Source organism: Macaca mulatta, chromosome X (assembly GCF_049350105.2).
Source record: "Macaca mulatta isolate MMU2019108-1 chromosome X, T2T-MMU8v2.0, whole genome shotgun sequence".
Taxonomy (NCBI): domain Eukaryota; kingdom Metazoa; phylum Chordata; class Mammalia; order Primates; family Cercopithecidae; genus Macaca; species Macaca mulatta.
Genome location: NC_133426.1, coordinates 81920812 through 81939155, shown reverse-complemented (window position 1 = coordinate 81939155; position 18344 = coordinate 81920812). Strand labels below are relative to the sequence as shown.

The 18344-nt window shown below is 36.1% G+C and overlaps 1 protein-coding gene across 8 annotated transcripts in view; it reads left to right on the top strand.

Moving 5' to 3' along the window:
• ZDHHC15 (zinc finger DHHC-type palmitoyltransferase 15) overlaps positions 1-18344 on the top strand; it is a 290771-nt gene that overhangs the window by 132304 nt on the left and 140123 nt on the right. For 7 of the 8 annotated variants that reach the window (XR_013412566.1, XM_077987779.1, XM_077987781.1 and 4 more), the window contains 1 exon segment: positions 6448-6526. The exons of the other annotated variant lie outside the window; for it this stretch is intronic. Coding sequence is in view for 6 of the 7 variants with exons in the window: in XM_077987779.1 (XP_077843905.1) it covers positions 6448-6494 (47 nt within the window). In the remaining variant the exon portion in view is untranslated. 8 annotated transcript variants of the gene reach the window in all.

The following is an 18344-nucleotide window of genomic DNA, read 5'->3' as shown; positions in this document are numbered from 1 at the left end:
AGCCTATTTCCTCTTTCTTTCTTTCTTTATTTGGATAAAACTTTCTTTGTACGACACCCATTAATGCTGCTCACAGTAGAAGAAATTTCTGATTTATTTTCAATCTGATACTTTCTGCTGCCATGACAAATAACCTGTTAGAAAGAATAACAGAAGAAATAAACTAATATTTATTGAGAGAATATTAAGGTTATGAGATTGGACCCAGAAGGGGTGTTCAGGCAATACAATATATTGTCTCAGCTCAAGGGTCTTTTATTTATTTGGGGAGATAAGATACATACATAAAAAGTTCCCTAACAGAACACAATACAGGATACATTATTTGCCAAATGATTAAAACCATAAAATTTGTGCTATACGAATTCAAAGGAAAGGTGATTTGCTATGGGCCAGGGTGGTCAGAAAAGGCTTTACATAGGTAGAATTTGGACCTTGAAGATTAGATAGGATCTAGATTGGTGGCAAGGAATGAAGAGGTCAAAGGTAAAAGGAAAGTCACAGGTTGTAATGCACAACACCCCAAGCTAAGTGAGGGGGACATGAAGAAAGTAGCCTGACTCCAGTAGAAATTTTGGGCAGTAAGGGAATAGATGAGAACTCATTAAAATAAGAGAACTCATCATCTTTATTTCAATATTCTCTGCACCTCTTTCAAAACAGGGTTACATATAGAAAATGATTATTAGATTAATTCAGCAGGTAAATTGACATCAGGTTGGGTGGGACTTTAGACACAAGACTAATAAATTTATTCTGTGAGTGATGGGGAACTACTGAAGGTTTTTGAGCTGGGGCATGATGTGAAGAAAATGTTTCAGGAAGATGAGGAAGTGATTCTCCTATCAAAACACACTTTCATCCTATGCCAGAGATTGCTGTAATCCCCGGACCTTCTGAGAGGATTGGTGAGAGCCCTTCTCTTCATCAGAATTCAGACTCTCCAAGTACATCCTGTATACAAGAGCTCTGGTTCAGAGATGAGAGGCCTTTCACATCAAGAATTTTGTTGTTTAGAAGCATCTGTGGGTGACATTCTGTGCAATCATCTCCCAGTCAGAGACAATGATTAAATCTTGCTTGAAGAAAAAAAATTACTTTATCACTTATTTCTTCAGACCTAACCAGATCTGTACGATTATTCCTAGGAATTTCAAAACTGCCACAGGACTTTGAGACAGAGTCATAAGTTAAATTAATGCCTTCTGTCTCAAAGAATGTACTTCTTCAAGGGTACCAAATTGCCCTTATGTATTTCCATGCATATTGGTGATAGGTAGTGCCAATGATGGAAGAGTCTTTAGTCTTAGTCAATTATTTACCAGCTTTCTATATAGGAATTCAAGATACCTTGGCCTATACTAACATCTTAACAATATAGTCTTCACATGAGTTGTATACTTTTGATTACATATTTGGGATGATTAGATAAGTGGATGTTTTCCAAAAGATTTTTTCTCTTTTATTCCCTCATATGAGGAATGAAGAGGCATTACCATTCTGGGGTAGGATGGCTGTCTGGTTGACCAAGAATATCATAGGAAAAAGGAGAGAGAATAGGGAAAAACTAACATTTCTGGCTGGACACGGTGGCTCATGCCTGTAATCCCAACACTTTGGGAGGCCGAGGCAGGCAGATCACGAGGTCAGGAGATCAAGACCATCCTGGCTAACACGATGAAACCCCATCTCTACTAAAAATACAAAAAAAAAAAAAATTAGCTGGGTATGGTGGCAGATGCCTGTAGTCCCAGCTACTCGGGAGGCTGAGTCAGGAGAATGGTGTGAACTCGGGAGGTGGAGCTTGCAGTGATCTGCGATCGCAACACTGTACTCCAGCCTGGGTGACAGAGTGAGACTTCGTCAAAAATAAATAAATAAACTAACATTTCTGAAAGTTGGGGTAGTGGGGGTGATAAAATACATACATGAAAAGCTGCCTAACAAAACACAATACAGGATATGTTGTTGGTCAAATGAATAGAACTATAAAGTGTGTGCTATCAAAATTCAAAGGATACGATGATTTCCTGTGGGTTGGTTTGGTCAGAAAAGGCTTCACAGAGAAGGTAGAATTTGGGCCTTGAAGACTAGCTAAGATCTGGATTGTCAGTGAGGAGTGCAGAAGCAGAAGGTATAAGGAAAATCACAGGTTGTAGTGGACAAGACCCCAAGATAAGTGAAGAGGACATGAAGAAAGTAGCCTGGCTCCAGTAAAGAGTTTGGGGACTATATGGGAACTCACTGGAGTCAGAGACATCATCGTCTTTATTTCAGTACTCTCTGCAACTCTTGGAAAATAAGATTGCATGTAGAAAATGATTGTTAGATTATTTCAAAGTGTGCAAGTAACATTTGTTGAATACCAATTATGTGCCAGGTGATCTACAGGGTTTGTAACATTTAATAGGTATAACCACTTTGTGAGTTATAAACATTAAATAACCCCATTTTATAGATGACAAAACTTAAGCTCAAAGAAACCCAAAGTCACACAGCTAGCAAGCAACAGATCCTGGCTCAAAAGTCTAAACTCTTAACAACTATACCACCCAGTATCTCTCCTTTGTTCCTATTTACCTTTCAGTTTATGGATCTTTTATGGACCACTTGAAAGACAATTATTTTAGTTCCTGTACCTCTCACCAGAAAGAGAAGGTGGAAAAATATGGATAGAGCTCTAGCATGGGAAGCATCTCCCACCTCTGCCACTAAGTTCAATGCATGACTTTTGGAATGCCTCTTCTCTTTGGACCTGTTTAAATTCCATGATCTTTAAGCTATCTTCAGCTATAATATCACATTTTGATACCACCTTACATTGATGGGACAGATGTCAAGCTGACTAACCTCAACTTGATATCTTTCACCAAATGGCTCCAACCTCAACCTGATATCTTTCACCAAATGGCTCCTTTCCTTTTTCAGAAGGAATGCTATTATAAACTAGAGGCCACTGTAAACATGCATAATTTATATATCTTCCACATTCTGGAACCAAATTTCTTTCTTCATGTATTCTCTCCATATACACTTACTTGTTCCCTCTTAACACATCTACCCTAGCATTTTGGCCACATGCCTATAAACAACCTGTTCATACACTTGTCATTTGCCTTTGCATGAGAGTAGGAAACCTAGGCCTCATTTCTGAAAACATCAAATGCAATACACTGGGTTATAGAAGGGTACTCCTTTGGGTAGCGAGGCATTTTCCAAATGACTTTTTCCCTGTGTTTCTAGATAAGAATGTATCCATACTCTCAGCTCTTGGAAAATTTACTTCATGCAGTAATATCATAGATGTTCATTTTACTCCTTTACCTTTGTTGTCAAACCCTAAGCTCTAAATTGGTGTGTGTTCCTGAAATAAGGCAAGTCTCTAATCAATTAGTTCAATTCATAAAGCATTTCCTGAGGGTACACATCAAACAAGGTCCTGTGGAGGGACATAAAGATAAATAAAGGGTGGCCTCTGTCCTCAAGGAGTTTGCAATTGCAGGGAAAGATAATCTAACACAAGACTTGGTGTGCTCATTGCCATAAAAATGATGCTACTAATTACATACCTAATATAGGCTTAGCTCTGCATTAAGCAATGTGTGATACGTGTGGAAATTGTGTAATTGTTAGTGATGCTTAAACCTGAGTATATCAGTAAAGGAGGGAAGTGGGCTATTCTGGTGAGAGTTTCAAGGATGAGTCAGGACTTAAGCTAGATGTTATTGGAATGAGAAACATCAGGATAGATGCTGGGAAGAAGGAATTAACATTCCAGGAAAGTGGGCTGTTCTGGTGAGAGTTCTGAGGATGAGGCAGGACTTAAGCTAGGTGTTGTTGGGATGGGAAACATCAGGATAGATGCTAGGAAGAAGGAATTAGCATTCCAGGTAAGAGTTACAACATGAATGTGGTAAGAACACTGGAGCATAGGGTGGACATTGTGGTTGTGGGCTATAGTCTTAGAGAGGTAAGATACGGCCAGATGATAGAGAGTTTTGTAGACTTGATACATTAGAAAATAGCTTTTAAGTTTATGATCTTGAGTGACATATTGATATAAGGAAGGATTAATTTTAGAAAGATTACTTGGGTGCTAGTATGCAGGACGGATTGGAATTTGGAGAGACAAGAACTGGAAAGAACAGCAAAAAACTGTGCATGTGTTGCAATGGATTCATGAGTGGTAGTAACACTACAAATTGAGAGGAATGATCAAAGCCAAGAGACATTTTAAGTATCTGGAAATAGTCCCACTGACTAGAGAGATCTGGGAGTCATTTTTATAGAAATGGCAGTTAAATCCATGGAGGTAAAGAGGAATCAGCAAAGACAGAATAAAACTAAGGAAAGAAGATAAAATGTAAAACTAGTAATCACCTAAGCAGTGTTGACATGCATCCACATGGACGAGGAAATAAATGGGGATGAGAAAGCCAGAAGGTCAAGAATAGAACATTAGACAATGCTCATGGTTTGGGGTGGAGTATCCCAAAAATACTATGAATGAAAGAGTATTGCCTCTGTTTTATAGATGAAAAAGCTGAGGCTGGGGAGGTAATGTGACTTATATAAAGTCATAAAGCAGTGGTGACTCAACCTAAGTTTTCCCAGACTCCATTCTGTCATTATCTCTGCTTTTCCCAATCTCTGAGAACCAATGGCTAGAAAGAAGTGTACATATACTGCCAAAGTCACTTCACACAGTATCAAGGGTTTATTTGAGAACCTAGAGTTTTAAATTAAAGGAGGTCTAGGAAAAGATAGGAAGAGAGCCAGAGCTTAACCAGCACACACTAAGACTAAAATAACATCATTCTTGGTTCAAGTAGACATATATTGAGTAAGTGAAATCACTACTACATAGGCAGCAAGGGCAGGTGTAGTTGGGGGAAGCAGTATAGGTGCAGATGGTAGGAGGTGAAGGTGAATTGACTCCCTAAATTCTGTGTTTGTCTTCTATTACCCAGAGCCTGATTATTTTAGATATCTTCCTTTTTTAATTTAGTCCTCACCCGGTGAGCTACCTTTGCAGCCTTAGCTTAATGTTACCCTAGGAGTAAAACCACAAAGTTGATAATTGGGTTTTCAGCTCAAGCCTCAGTGTCTACAAGAGCAGGATTTTAATTCAAATAATTGCTTGGAGGAAAAATTTTCTATGCCAAATAAGAGTATAAGTTGCAGTAGGAAAAGGTAAAATCATCCTAAAAGCAGAATCCAAACAGCCAACTTTTGGAAAAGTTCATCACCAAACCACACCTAAAAATTCTGAAATAGCCAACCATCAGCAAGGAGTGAACATTGAAAGAATTAGCATCACTTCATTGGAACAGCAAGGCAAGGAAATTTATTGCACTTTCGGAATTGTCTTTCACTATTTTTCAGTTGCCTTCTTAGTAGAAATGTTGGGTAGGCGAGATGAGATATATTCTTAAGCACTTGCAACTTATTTTTGTCTTTATTTAATAAACATAAAGTTATTTTCTGTATATCTTTCACTGATGACCTAGGCCAATACATTTGCTTTCTGCCCAGACTTAAGGGGAAGAATACCCTAAGGCTAGGATTCCAGACAAGACAGAATGTTGGGCCTACCATGAGGTCATGATTCCAAAGAGACATTCTCAGAGCCACTTTCATTTTTCCTATTTTCCTGGAAGAAAGCAACCTAGTATCTGGAATCTGCCTGTTTAACTCAGTGGCATGAGAGCTTGCAGCCTTCTGTGGCAAGGCCACACTGACTGGCTGGCCTCTATCTTTGGGAATCTAGATTTCACACTTAAGAAAGCACTCTGAATGGCACATAAAAGACACTGTACTGTGCAGAAACTGTAGGGGATGGCTACTGTCAACTTTTTTATTCTCAAAATGCCAAGTATATTATTATGCTGTGAGTATGAGAAAAGTGATTACCTATACATTCAGCAAGCTGATTCAGAGTGTGCTCTCCCAAAAGGTTGGAGGTCAGAAACAAAAACATTTGTACCATAAATGATGTTGCTTGTTAATCCCAAAGCCTCTTATTTTCTATATACTCCTTCCTTTTTTAGAAACACACCGTCACCTGAAGTACTGTAATAGCTATCTCAATTATGTCCAGTGGAATAACAGCAAAACAGGGTAATTTTGTGGTTATCAAGATGCAAAACATTCCATTAAAGTCAGATTATGTTGAGCTGTCATCATGGCTATTTAAGTCAAATACCAGCCAGTATTATAGATCAGATAATGCTGATAAATAATCTTAGTTAATAGTATAGCAGGCTGACTATTCTTAAAACGTGAATGTCTGGTTACAAATGCTTCTTTGTTACACATCAGTCTTTAGAGGTTTGCAGATATCTGTTGCCTGCAGAGACTGGACAAGAAGGAAAACTGCCAGTGAATGAATACCCACCCATATAAGGCACGGGGACATTTGATCATCTTCACATTTCAACCTTGCAGATTATCCAGAAGGCTCATCATCTCTTGCTGTGGAAACGGAAACGTAGCAGTTTTCACATTTCCTGCATCTCTCAGACAGGTCAGTATTCTGAGGGAGACACATACAGTGGCACCTGGACTGCTAAGAAGAAGGCTTGGGAGAAAAACTAGAAAAGAAATAAATTCTTATCCTGGGTGAAAAAGATTTTAAATTCTTCACTCTTGTAATGCATGCATAAGCAGAAGTTCTGTACATAATTTCCCTTGGCAGTGTACTGAAAAAAAAAAGATGCCCTTATTCCCTGCAAACTCACACTTATGTCACTTGTGCTAAAAAAAACCTCCAGGGATCCAGACACCCAAACATTCCATTAAGGTTATTTACTCTTATACTGTGAATTATAAGCCTCCTCCTGTTTCATTCCAGGTCTCTGAAATGGTGCAGATTACAAATAGCTTTCTTTTGCCTGACTGCATTATGTCAGTTAATAACCTACTCGTACCCACTAAGGGCAAAAAAGCATCCTTCCTACACTCTAACCCTCCTAAAATGCTATGAGTTTGTTAAGCAGTGGCAGACAGCTTTACACATGGGATTCTCTTTGGCCTGCTGAAAAGCTCAACGACCTTCTTTTTGCAACACTCGCAGGTATAAACCCAGTGTAATTAAATATTAAAAGAATGTTAGTAATAGAAATAACTATTACAGAGCTTATAGCTCTGATCTGATGAAACTTGTAATCCTATTCTCATGAAAAAAGCTAGCAATTATTCAGAAGCTTATCAATCTGTTCATGGGTTCTCAGGTCTTCAGTTCTTTCCCTTACAGAAATTCTACTGTGTACAAGTGTAGATATTGTATAAAACTTTGTATATGCCAGACACTTTGGTGTGTACTTGATATACATGATCTTATTTAATCCTCACATCAACTGTAAGATGAATGTTACTATTCTCATTTTACTTACGAGAAAACTGATGTGCAGAGAGGTTAAATCACTTATCCAACCTAAGTGGCCAACCTAGGGTTGTAACTCAGGTCTATCTGACATCAAAGCATGCTGTTTCCACCATGGCACTACATTTCAAAATCTGAGTTATTTGTGATGTGTCTTTATTTATTATCAAAGATTAAAAGAGGAGAGAACTAAGTCTGTTTCCTTTTCCAAAGCCCTGATGAAATGTTTGATGTTTAGGTAAGACAACTTGTATGATAGGAATATCTAGATTTGGATTATCTGTGGTGCTAATCTGTCTATTTTATTTTAGTATTTTCCTAGGGAAAACACTACTACTTTGGCATGGTAACAGATGTTAAAGGGAAGAAAAAATATCTGGTGAATAAATTTATAAAATCCTATGTAAGTAAAATTAGAAAATTGGCTTTAGTGTAGGAATTCTCAGGGGTTTTACTACACTATTGAATTTTGTGACTCACCAAAAGGAGGTTGTAGTGGTCCCTTAAATTTTATTTAACTGTTGGATCCTTTCTTTTTTGTGCATATCGTGGAACCTAGTATTTAGTGCAGTACTTATCAGGGCCTTTAATGTGCTAAGGAACTTTGAAATGCATTTTTTATATGCTTCCCTAGATAAGCAAAATTGCCTTCAAGCAATGCCTTATGCCTTTTAAAGGGCACTCTATCCAAATATATTAATAAAGTGATTCACTTTGTGGAAATAGCAAACTCATATATATATATATATATATATATATATATATATGTAGTTGTTGTTGTTGTTGTTGTTGTTGTTGTTGTTGTTGTTGTTGTTTGAGATGGAGTCTCACTCTGTTGCCCAGGTTGGAGTGCAGTGGCGTGATCTCGGCTCACTGCAACCTCTGCCTCCCAGGTTCAAGTGATTCTTCTTCCTCAGCAACCCAAGTAGCTGGGATTCTAGGTGTGTGCCACCATGCCTGGCTACTTTTTGTATTTTTGGTAGAGATGGGGTTTCTCCCTGTTGGCCAGGCTGGTGTCTAACTCCTGACCTCAAGTGATCTGCCCACCTCGGCCTCCCAAAGTGTTGGGATTAGCCACCACACCGGGCCTCATATTCTGATAATAATAGAAAACAACTTGAATGTCTATCAGTAGAAGAATGCATTAATTATTTGGACATATATAATGTATTAATGCATTCTTCTACTGATAGACATTCAGGTTGTTTTCAGTTTGGATCTTAATTTTCTTTTGAAGTTTTTTAAATAAAAAAGGATGAAAGATAAAATGAATCCCATGTGTTTAAAACTTAGAATAAATGCTGTTTTTTTCATTTTGCCTCAAAATTTTATATATAAAAAATTGCCATAATTTTACCCCAAAAATACACTTATTCTAGATTATATTTTCTTCAAAATGAAAAGACAAACTTGAAAAATATTTGCAACCTATACAACACACAAAATTTAGTATGCTTAATTTACAAAGCTCTTGCAAATCAGTAAACAAAAGAAAAACACAACAGTTAGAAAATGGACAAAACAACAAAAGCAATCAATGAGGATAGAACTCTCTATTCAATTAATGATGCTGGGATAACTGGCTAGCCATATGCAGAAGACTGAAACTGGACCCTTACTTTTCTCCATATGCAAACATTAACTCAAGATGGATTAAAGACTTAAATGTAAGACTTCAAACTATAAAAATCCTAGAAGCAACCCTAGGAAATACCCTTCTCAACATTGGCCTTGGCAAAGAATTTTTGGCCAAGTCTCCAAAGGCAATTGCAACAGAAACAAAAAATTAACAAGTGGGACCTAATTAAACTAAAGAGCTTCTGCATAGCAAAAGAAATTATCAGTAGCAAAAACAATCTACAGAATGGGAGAAAATATTTGCAAAGATGTATCTGATAAAAGTTTAATATCCAGAATCTGTAGGGAACTTAACAAGCAAACAAGCAAAAAAAAAAAAAAAAAAAAACAAAAACAAAAAAAAAAAAACCACTAAAAATGGGCAAAGGACATGATGAACAGATGCTCATCATCACTAATCGTCAGAGAACTGCAAATCCAAACCACAATGAGGTACTATCTCACATCAGTCAGAATGGCTATTATTAAAAAGTCAAAAAATAACAGATGCTGGTGAAGCTCCAGAGAAAAGGGTATGCTTATAAACTGTTGATGGGGATGTAAATTAGTCCAGCCACTGTGGAAAGCAGTTTCAAGATTTCTCAAAAACACTTAAAACAGAACTGCCATGCCACCCAGCAATCCCACTACTGGGTATATATTGAAGGAAAACAAATCCTTCTAACAAAAAGACTTATGTACATATATGTTCATCACAGCACTATTCACAGCAGCAAAGATATGCAATCAACCTAAGTGTCCATCAACAGAGGAATGGACAAAGAAAATGTAGTACATATACACTATGGATACTACACAGCCATAAAAAATAATGAAATCTTATCCTTTTCAGCAACATGGATGCAGCTGGAGGCCATAATCCTAAGAAAATTAACACAGAAACAGGAAACCAAATAATGCCTGTTCTCACTCATAAGTGGGAGCTAAACATTGAGTACACATGGAAACAAAGATGGCAACAATAGACACTGAGGACTACTAGTTGGGGGAGGACAGAAGGGGGTGGGTTGAAAAACTACCTATTGGGTACTATGCTCACTACCTAGGTGATGGGATCTATACCCCAAACCTCAGCATCACACAATATACCCATCTAACGAACCTGCACATGTACCCCCTGAATCTAAAATAAAAGATGAAATTATTTTAAAATTTTGGAAAAAGAAAATGGGCAAAGGATGCAATTAACGAAATAGAAATTAAAATGAAAAATAAACATTAAACTTGTTCAACTTCACTGTAAAGAAATGCAAATTAAAATAACCTAAAATACTATTTTTTGTCTATTAAGTCAGCCAATTTTTACAAATTACACTACCTATTGTAGGCAAGGACATGCTGAAACAGATGTTCTTATACATTGCTGATGTAAGTTAAAATTCATAGATCATTTTTTAAGTGCAACTTGGAAACATCTATAAAAACATTAAAATCTCATATTTTTAATTCAAAGAAACATACTTTAATTTTATTGTTCTGCATTTTTTGTGCCTTTATACTACAAAAAAACTATATACTTTTATAATATACAATCTGGTGCATTTCGAAATACGTTTACATCTGTGAAACCATCGCTACAATCAAAATAATGAACATATCCATCTCTCCCAAAAGTTTTCTTCTGAGCTTTCATAAATAACCCCTGCCCCATCACCAGGCAACCACTGATTTATTTCGTTACTATCAGTTTTTATTTTCTAGAATTTTAAACAAGTAAAATTGTACAAATGTATTTTTTTTGTTTTATCTGGCTTCTTCCAGTCAGCATAATTGAGATTCACCTTTGTTGCTGTGTGTAAGAATAATTCATTTCTTTTTATTGATGAGTAGTATTCCACTGGAGAGAGATACACACACACACACACACACACACAAATTTACTTTTCCATCTATTAATGGATATCAGAGGTGTTTCTAGTTTTTTGCTCATACACATAAAGCTGCTATAAACATTTGTGACCAAGACTTTGTGTAAACCTGTGCTTGGGTAAATACCAAGGAGTGGGATGGCCAAGTCATATGGCAAGCATAGAATTTTTTTTTTAATGAACCATTTTTCTGTCCTGTACCTGTGTGTGGTAGATGCTCACTCTCTCATACTTTCTAGATGGCTTTATCAGATTAAGGAAGTTCCATGTTTTTTAAACTATACTTTAAGTTCTGGGATACATGTGCAGAACGTGCAGGTTTGATACATAGGTATACATGTGCCATGGTGGTTTGCTGAACCCATCAACCTGTGATCTATCTACATTAGGTATTTCTCCTAAGACTATCCCTCCCCTCGCCCCCCAACCCCTGACAGGCCCCGGTGTGTGATGTTCCCCTCCCTGTGTCCATGTGTTCTCATTGTTCAGCTCCCACTTATGAGTGAGAACATGTGGTGGTTGGTTTTCTGTTCCTGTGTTAGTTTGCTGAGAATGATGGTTTCCAGCTTCATCCATGTCCCTGCAAAGGACATGAACACATCCTTTTTATGGCTGCATAGTATTCTATAGTGTATATGTGCCACATTTTCTTTATCCAGTCTATCATTGATGGGCATTTGGGTTGCTTCCAAGTCTTTGTTATTGTGAACAGTGCTGCAATAAACATATGTGTGCATGTGTCTTTATAGTAGAATGATTTATAATCCTTTGGGTATATACCCAGTAATGGGATTGCTGGGTCAAATGGTATTTCTGGTCCTAGATCCTTTAGGAATCACCTAAAATAGTTTCCAAAGTGGTTGTGTATTTTACATTTCCACTAGCATGGAATGAGAGTTCTAGTTGGCCCACATCCTTGAAAACACTTGATATTATCAAACTTTTAAATTTTAGCCCTTCTATTGGGCTTATAATTATATCTCATTGAGATTTTGATTTGTATTTTCCTAAAAATTAATGACGTTTGGCACCTTTTTCTGTCATAGTTTGCCATCTGTATATCTTATTTAATAAAGTGCCTGTTCAAATAGTTTGTCCATTTAAAAAATTGGGTTATTTTTATATTATTAAATTGTAAGAGTTCTCTTATTTATTTTTTATTTTTTTCATTAAAGTAAGATTTTTATTTCGTAAGATTTTTCGCTGGGTGCAGTGGCTCACGTCTGTAATCCCAACACTTTGGGAGGCCAAGGCGGCCGGATCACCTGAGGTTGGGAGTTCAAGACCAGCCTGACCAACATGGAGAAACCTCATCTCTACTAAAAATTCAAAATTAGCCAGGTGTGGTGGCATATACCTGTAATCCCAGCTACCCAGGAGGCTGAGGCAGGAGAATTGCTTGAACCCAGGAGGCAGGGGTTGTGGTGAGCTGAGATCACGCCATTGCACTCCAGCCTGGGCAACAAGAGCGAAACTCCATCTCTAAATAAATAAATAAATAAATAAATAATTTTTAAAAGATATTTCTCAGGATTCTTTTTCAAATATAACCTTTTTTTTTATTTCAGTAGGTTTTTGGGGAACAGGTGGTGTTTGGTTACATGAATAAGTTCTTTAGTGGTGATTTCTGAGATTTTGGTGCACCCATCACCTGAGTAGTGTACACCATACCCAATGTGTAGTCTTTTGTCTCTTGCTGCCCCTATCCTTTCCCCCAAGTCCCAAAACTTCAACGTATCAGTCTTATGCCTTTGCATCCTCATAGCTTAGGTCCCACATATAAGAACACACAATGCTTGGGTTTCCGTTCCTGAGTTACTTCGCTTAGAATAATAGTCTCCAATTCCATCCAGGTTGTTGTGAATACCATTATTTCATTCCTTTTTATGGCTGAGTAGTATTCCACATATTTCATATATATATATACACACACACACACACCACATTTTCTTTATCCACTCGTTCATTAATGGGCATTTGGGCTGGTTCCATATTTTTGCAATTGCAAATTCTGCTGCTATAAACATGTGTGCAAGTATCTTTTTTGTATAATGACTTCTTTTCGTCTGCGTAGATACCTAATAATGGGATTGCTGGATCAAACAGTAGATCTACTTTTAGTTCTTTAAGGAATTTCCACACTGTTTTCCATAGTGGTTGTACTAGTGTACATTCCCATCAACAACATAAAAAGTGTTCCCATTTCACCACATCCATGTCAACATCTTTTTTTTTTTTTTAATTTCGTGATTATGACAATTCTTCCAGGAGTGAGGTGGTATCGCTTTGTGGTTTGATTTGCATTTCCCTGATAATTAGTGATGTTGAGAATTTTTCCATATGCTTGTTGGCCATTTGTATATCTTCTTTTGAGAATTGTCTATTAATGTTCTTAGCCCATTTTTTGATGGGATTGTTTGTTTTATTCTCGATGATTTGTTTGAGTTCTTTGTAGATTCTGGACATTAGTCCTTTGTTGGATGTATAGATTGTGAAGATTTTCTACCACTCTGTGGATTGTCTGTTAACTCTGCTGCTGTTTTTTTAAATAATAATAATAATAATTATTATTATTATTGCTATGCAAGAGCTTTTTAGTTTAATTAAATCCCATCTACTTATCTGTGGTTTTGTTGCATTTGCTTTTGGGTTATTGGTCATGAAGTCTTTGCTTAAGCCACTATCTATAAGGGGTCTTCTTATGTTGTCTTCTATAATCTTTATGATCTAAGGTCTTACATTTAAGTCTTTAATTCATCTTCAGTTGATTTTTATATAAAGTGAGAGATGAGGATCAAGTTTCATTCTTCTACATGTGGCTTGCCAAGTATCCCAGGACCATTTGTTAAATAGGGTGTCCTTTTCCCACTTTATGTTTTTGTTAGCTTTATTGAAGATCAGTTGGCTGTTAAGTGTTTGGCTTTATTTCTGGGTTCTCTATTCTGTTCCATTGGCCTATGTACCTGTTTTTATACCAGTACCATGCTGTTTGGTGACTATGGCCTTATAGTATAGTTTGAAGTTGGGTAATGTGATGCCTCCAGATTTGTTCTTTTTGCTTAGTCTTGCTTTGACTATGCAGGCTCTTTTTCTGGTTCCATATTAATTTTAGGATTGTTTTTGTAGTGCTGTGAAGAATGATAGTGGTATTTTTATGGGAATTACATTAAATTTGTAGATTGCTTTTGGCAGTATGGTCATTTTCACAAGATTGATTCTATCCATCCATGAGAATGGGATGTGTTTCCATTAGGTTTTGTCATCTATGATATCTTTCAGCAGTGTTTTGTAGTTTTCCTTGTAGAGGTCTTTCACCTCCTTGGTTAGATATATTCCTAAGTTTGTTTTTTTGTTTCTTTGTTTCATTTGGGTTTTTTCTGCAGCTATTGTGAAAGGGCTTGAGTTTTTTATTTGATTCTCAGCTTAGTTGCTATTGGTGTATAGCAGAGATAGTGATCATGTACATTAATTTTGTATCCTGAAACTTTGCTGAATTTATTTTTTGTTGTTGTTGTTGTTTTGTTTTTGTTTTTGTTTTGTTGTTGTTGTTGCAGTGGCAAGATTTATTAAAGCGAAAGTAAAGTGAAAGCAAAGGTAAAGCTTCCACGCGGTGGAAGGGAACCTGGAAGTGATGCTGTTTCTGGCTTGGGTGTCTTATGCTTATATCCCCTTATGACTCCTCCCCTTTTCTTTTTTCTACTTTATAGGATTAGCTTATTTTCTATCCATTTGTGGGTTGGTGAGCCTGACTGGTTAAAAACATCAAGTTGCAGCTAGAGTTTAAACTCCCTATATGATTGGTTGATGCTTCAATCCCTAACTTGCAGCTGTGACTCATTTTAGCTTAGGGGTAAATCCCCTTTGATTGGTTGAAGTTTTAATCCCTTACTTTGCTGAATTTATTTACCAGTTCTAGGAGCTTTTTGGATGAGTATTTAAGGTTGTCTAGGTATATGGTCATATCGTCAGCAAACAGTGACAGTTTGACTTCCTCTTTACCAATTTGGATGCCCCTTCTTTCTTTCTCTTGTCTGATTGCTCTAGCTAGGACTTCCAGCACTATGTTGAATAAAAGCTCATACATTTTTATCTGGTAACTACTCCATTTTAGGAATGCATTTTAATGAAGTCTGCACATCTGTTTATCATCAATATATTATAAGAATAGAAAATTTTAAAAGTACATCTCGAGTAATAGAGAAATGGTGAAATAAATTGCTACTTCATCATGATAAAATATTATGCGACTGTTATAAATAATTATTTTGGTTGGGTACAGTAGCTCATATCTGTAATCCCAGCACTTTGCAAGGCCATGACAGGAGGATCATTTGAGCCTAAAAGTTTGAGACCAGCCTAGGCAACATAGTAAGACCCTGTCTCTACAAAAATTAGAAAAAAATAGCTGCACATGTTGGCACAGACGTGTGGTCCCTGCAACTCAAGAGCCTGAGGCAAGAAGATTACTTCAACCTGGGAGGTAGAGGCTGCAGTGAGCTGTGATTGCACCAATGCACTCCAGCCTAGGCAACAGAGTGAGACCCTGTCTCAAAAAAATAATAATAATAAAGGCTATTATGATGATGATGATGATGAAAAATTACTAGGGTTATTTGAAAAACCTGTATGAGTGCAGTTTAAATTTAAAAGTTTATTTATTATGTTTATTGAGATACAATTCACATACCATATAATTCGACCACTTAAACTGTACAATTCAGTGGTTTTTAGTATATTCACAGAGTTTTACAACCATCACCATACACAATCAATTTTAGAACATTTTCATTACCCCAAAAAGAAACCCCATACACATTAGCAGTCACTCCCCATTTCTTTCACTCCCATTCCTAGGCAATTGCTAATCTACTTTCTGTCTCTATAGATTTGTCTATTCTGGAATTTCATATAAATTGAATCATACAATATATGGTCTGACGAGAAAATATTTGCAAATCAAATATCTGATAAGATATTTGTGTGGAGAATATATAAAGAATTCTTACAATTCGATAATAAAAAGAAAAACAATGCATGTTTGTATATTGGCAAAGGATCTGAATAGACATTTTTCCAAAGAAGATACACAAATGATTAATAAACACATGAAAAGATGCTCAACATCATTAGCCATTAGGAAAATACAAATCAAAGCCACAATGAGATACCATTAACATCCACTAGGATGGCTATAATCCAAAAGACAGATAACATGTGTTGGCAAGGATGTGGAGAAATAAGAACCCTGATACATTGCTGTTGGGAATGTGAAAGGTGCAATCACTTTGGAAAACAGTTTGGCAATCCCTCAAAATGTTAACATAATTACCATATGACACAGCAATTCTACTCCTATGTATGTAACCAAGGAAAATGAAAACATATATCCACCCAAAAACTTGTACTTAAATGTTCATACCATTATTCATAATAGCCAAAAGTGGAAGCAACCCAAATGTCCATGTATTGATGAATAGATAAAGAAAATGTAGTATATCCATATAATGAAATACTATTTGGCAACAAAAAAGATGCATGTTACAACATGGATGAACCTTGAAAACATTAAAATTGAACTCATGGAGATAGAAAGTAGAAAGATGGTTACCAGAGGCTGGGAAAGGTAGTAGGGGGCTGGGAGGGAGGTGGGGATGGTTAATGGGTACAAACAAAAGTTAGAAAGAATGAATAAGGCCTACTATCTGATAGCACAACAGAGTGACTAAAGTCAGTAATAACTTCATTATACATTTTTAAATAACTCAAAGGAGTTATAATTGGATTATTTGTAACTCAAAGGATAAATGTTTGAGGAGATGGCTACTCCATTTTCTATGATGCATTTATTTCACATTGTATGCCTGTATCAAAACATTTTCATGTACCCCATATATACACCTACTATGTACCCAAAAAACTAAAAATTAAAAAAAAACTAAAAATAAAACCAGAAAACTAAAAATAAATAAATAAATCATTCTGTAAAGCTATAGTAGTCAAGACAGTGTGGCGTTCACTGTTATTCACCACAGTACTAGAAGGCCTAGCTGGAAGAGTCAGACAAGAAAAAGAAATAAAGGGCATCCAAACTAGAAAGGAAGAAGTCAAATTATCATTGCTTGCAGATGATACGATCTTACATTTGGAAAAACCTAAAGACTCCACCAAAAAACAATTACATAAACACATTCAGTAAAGTTGCAGGATACAAAATCAACATATAAAAACCAGTAGCATTTTTATATGGCAACAATGAACAATCTGAAAAAATAAGAAAGTAATTCTATTTACAATAACTACAAATAAAATTAATACCTAGGAATTAACCAAAGAAGTGATAGATCTCTACAATGAAAACTATAAAACACTGATGCAAGAAAATGAAAAGTAAACACAAACTATGGAAAGATATTCCATGTTCATGGATTGGAAGAATCAATATTGTTAAAACGTCCATATTACCCAAAGCAACCTGCATATTTAATGCAATCCCTGTGAAAATACAAATGACCTTCCTCACAGAAATAGAAAAAGAATCTTAATATATATATATAACCACAAAAAGAAACAGAATAGCCAAAGCTATTTTGAGCAAAGAGAACAAAACTGGAGGAATCACATTACCTGACTTCAGATTACACTACAGAGCTGTAGTAGCCAAAATAGTATGGTACTGTAATGGAACAGAATAGAGAACCTAGAAAAAAATCCATACATCTACAGTGAACTGATTTTTGACAAATATTTCACAAACATGCATTGAGAAAACTGGGTATCCATGTGCAGAAGAATGAAACTAGACCCCTATTTTCACCATATGCAAATATCAGATAAAAATGGATTAAAGACAAGTCTAAGACCTCAAACTATGACACTACTACAAGAAAACACTGGGGAAACTCCAGGACATTGGACTGGGCAAAAATTTGTTAAGTAATATCCTACAAGCACAGGCAACCAAAGCAAAAATAGACAAATGGGATTATATCAAGCTACAAAACTTCTGCACAGCAAAGAAAACAATCAAGAAAGTGAAGAGACATCCCACAGAATGGGAGAAAATATTTGCAAACTACCCATCCAACAACATATTAATAAGCAGAATATAAAAGGAGCTCAAACAATTAAATAGGAAAAAATCTCATAATCCAATTAAAAATGAGCAAAAGATCTGAATAGGCATTTCTAAAAAGAGGACATATGAATGGCAAACAGATATAGGAAAAGGTGCTCAACACCATTGATAATCAGAGAAATACAAATCAAAACTAAGAGGAGATATCTCACCCCAGTTAACGTGGCTTTTATCTAAAAGTCAGGCAATGACAAATGCTTGCGAGGATAAAAAAGAAAAAAAGGAGGAAAGGACATAAACAGACACTTCTCCAAAGAAGACATACAAATGGCTAACAAACATATGAAAAAATGCTTAACATTTTTAATCATCAGAGAAA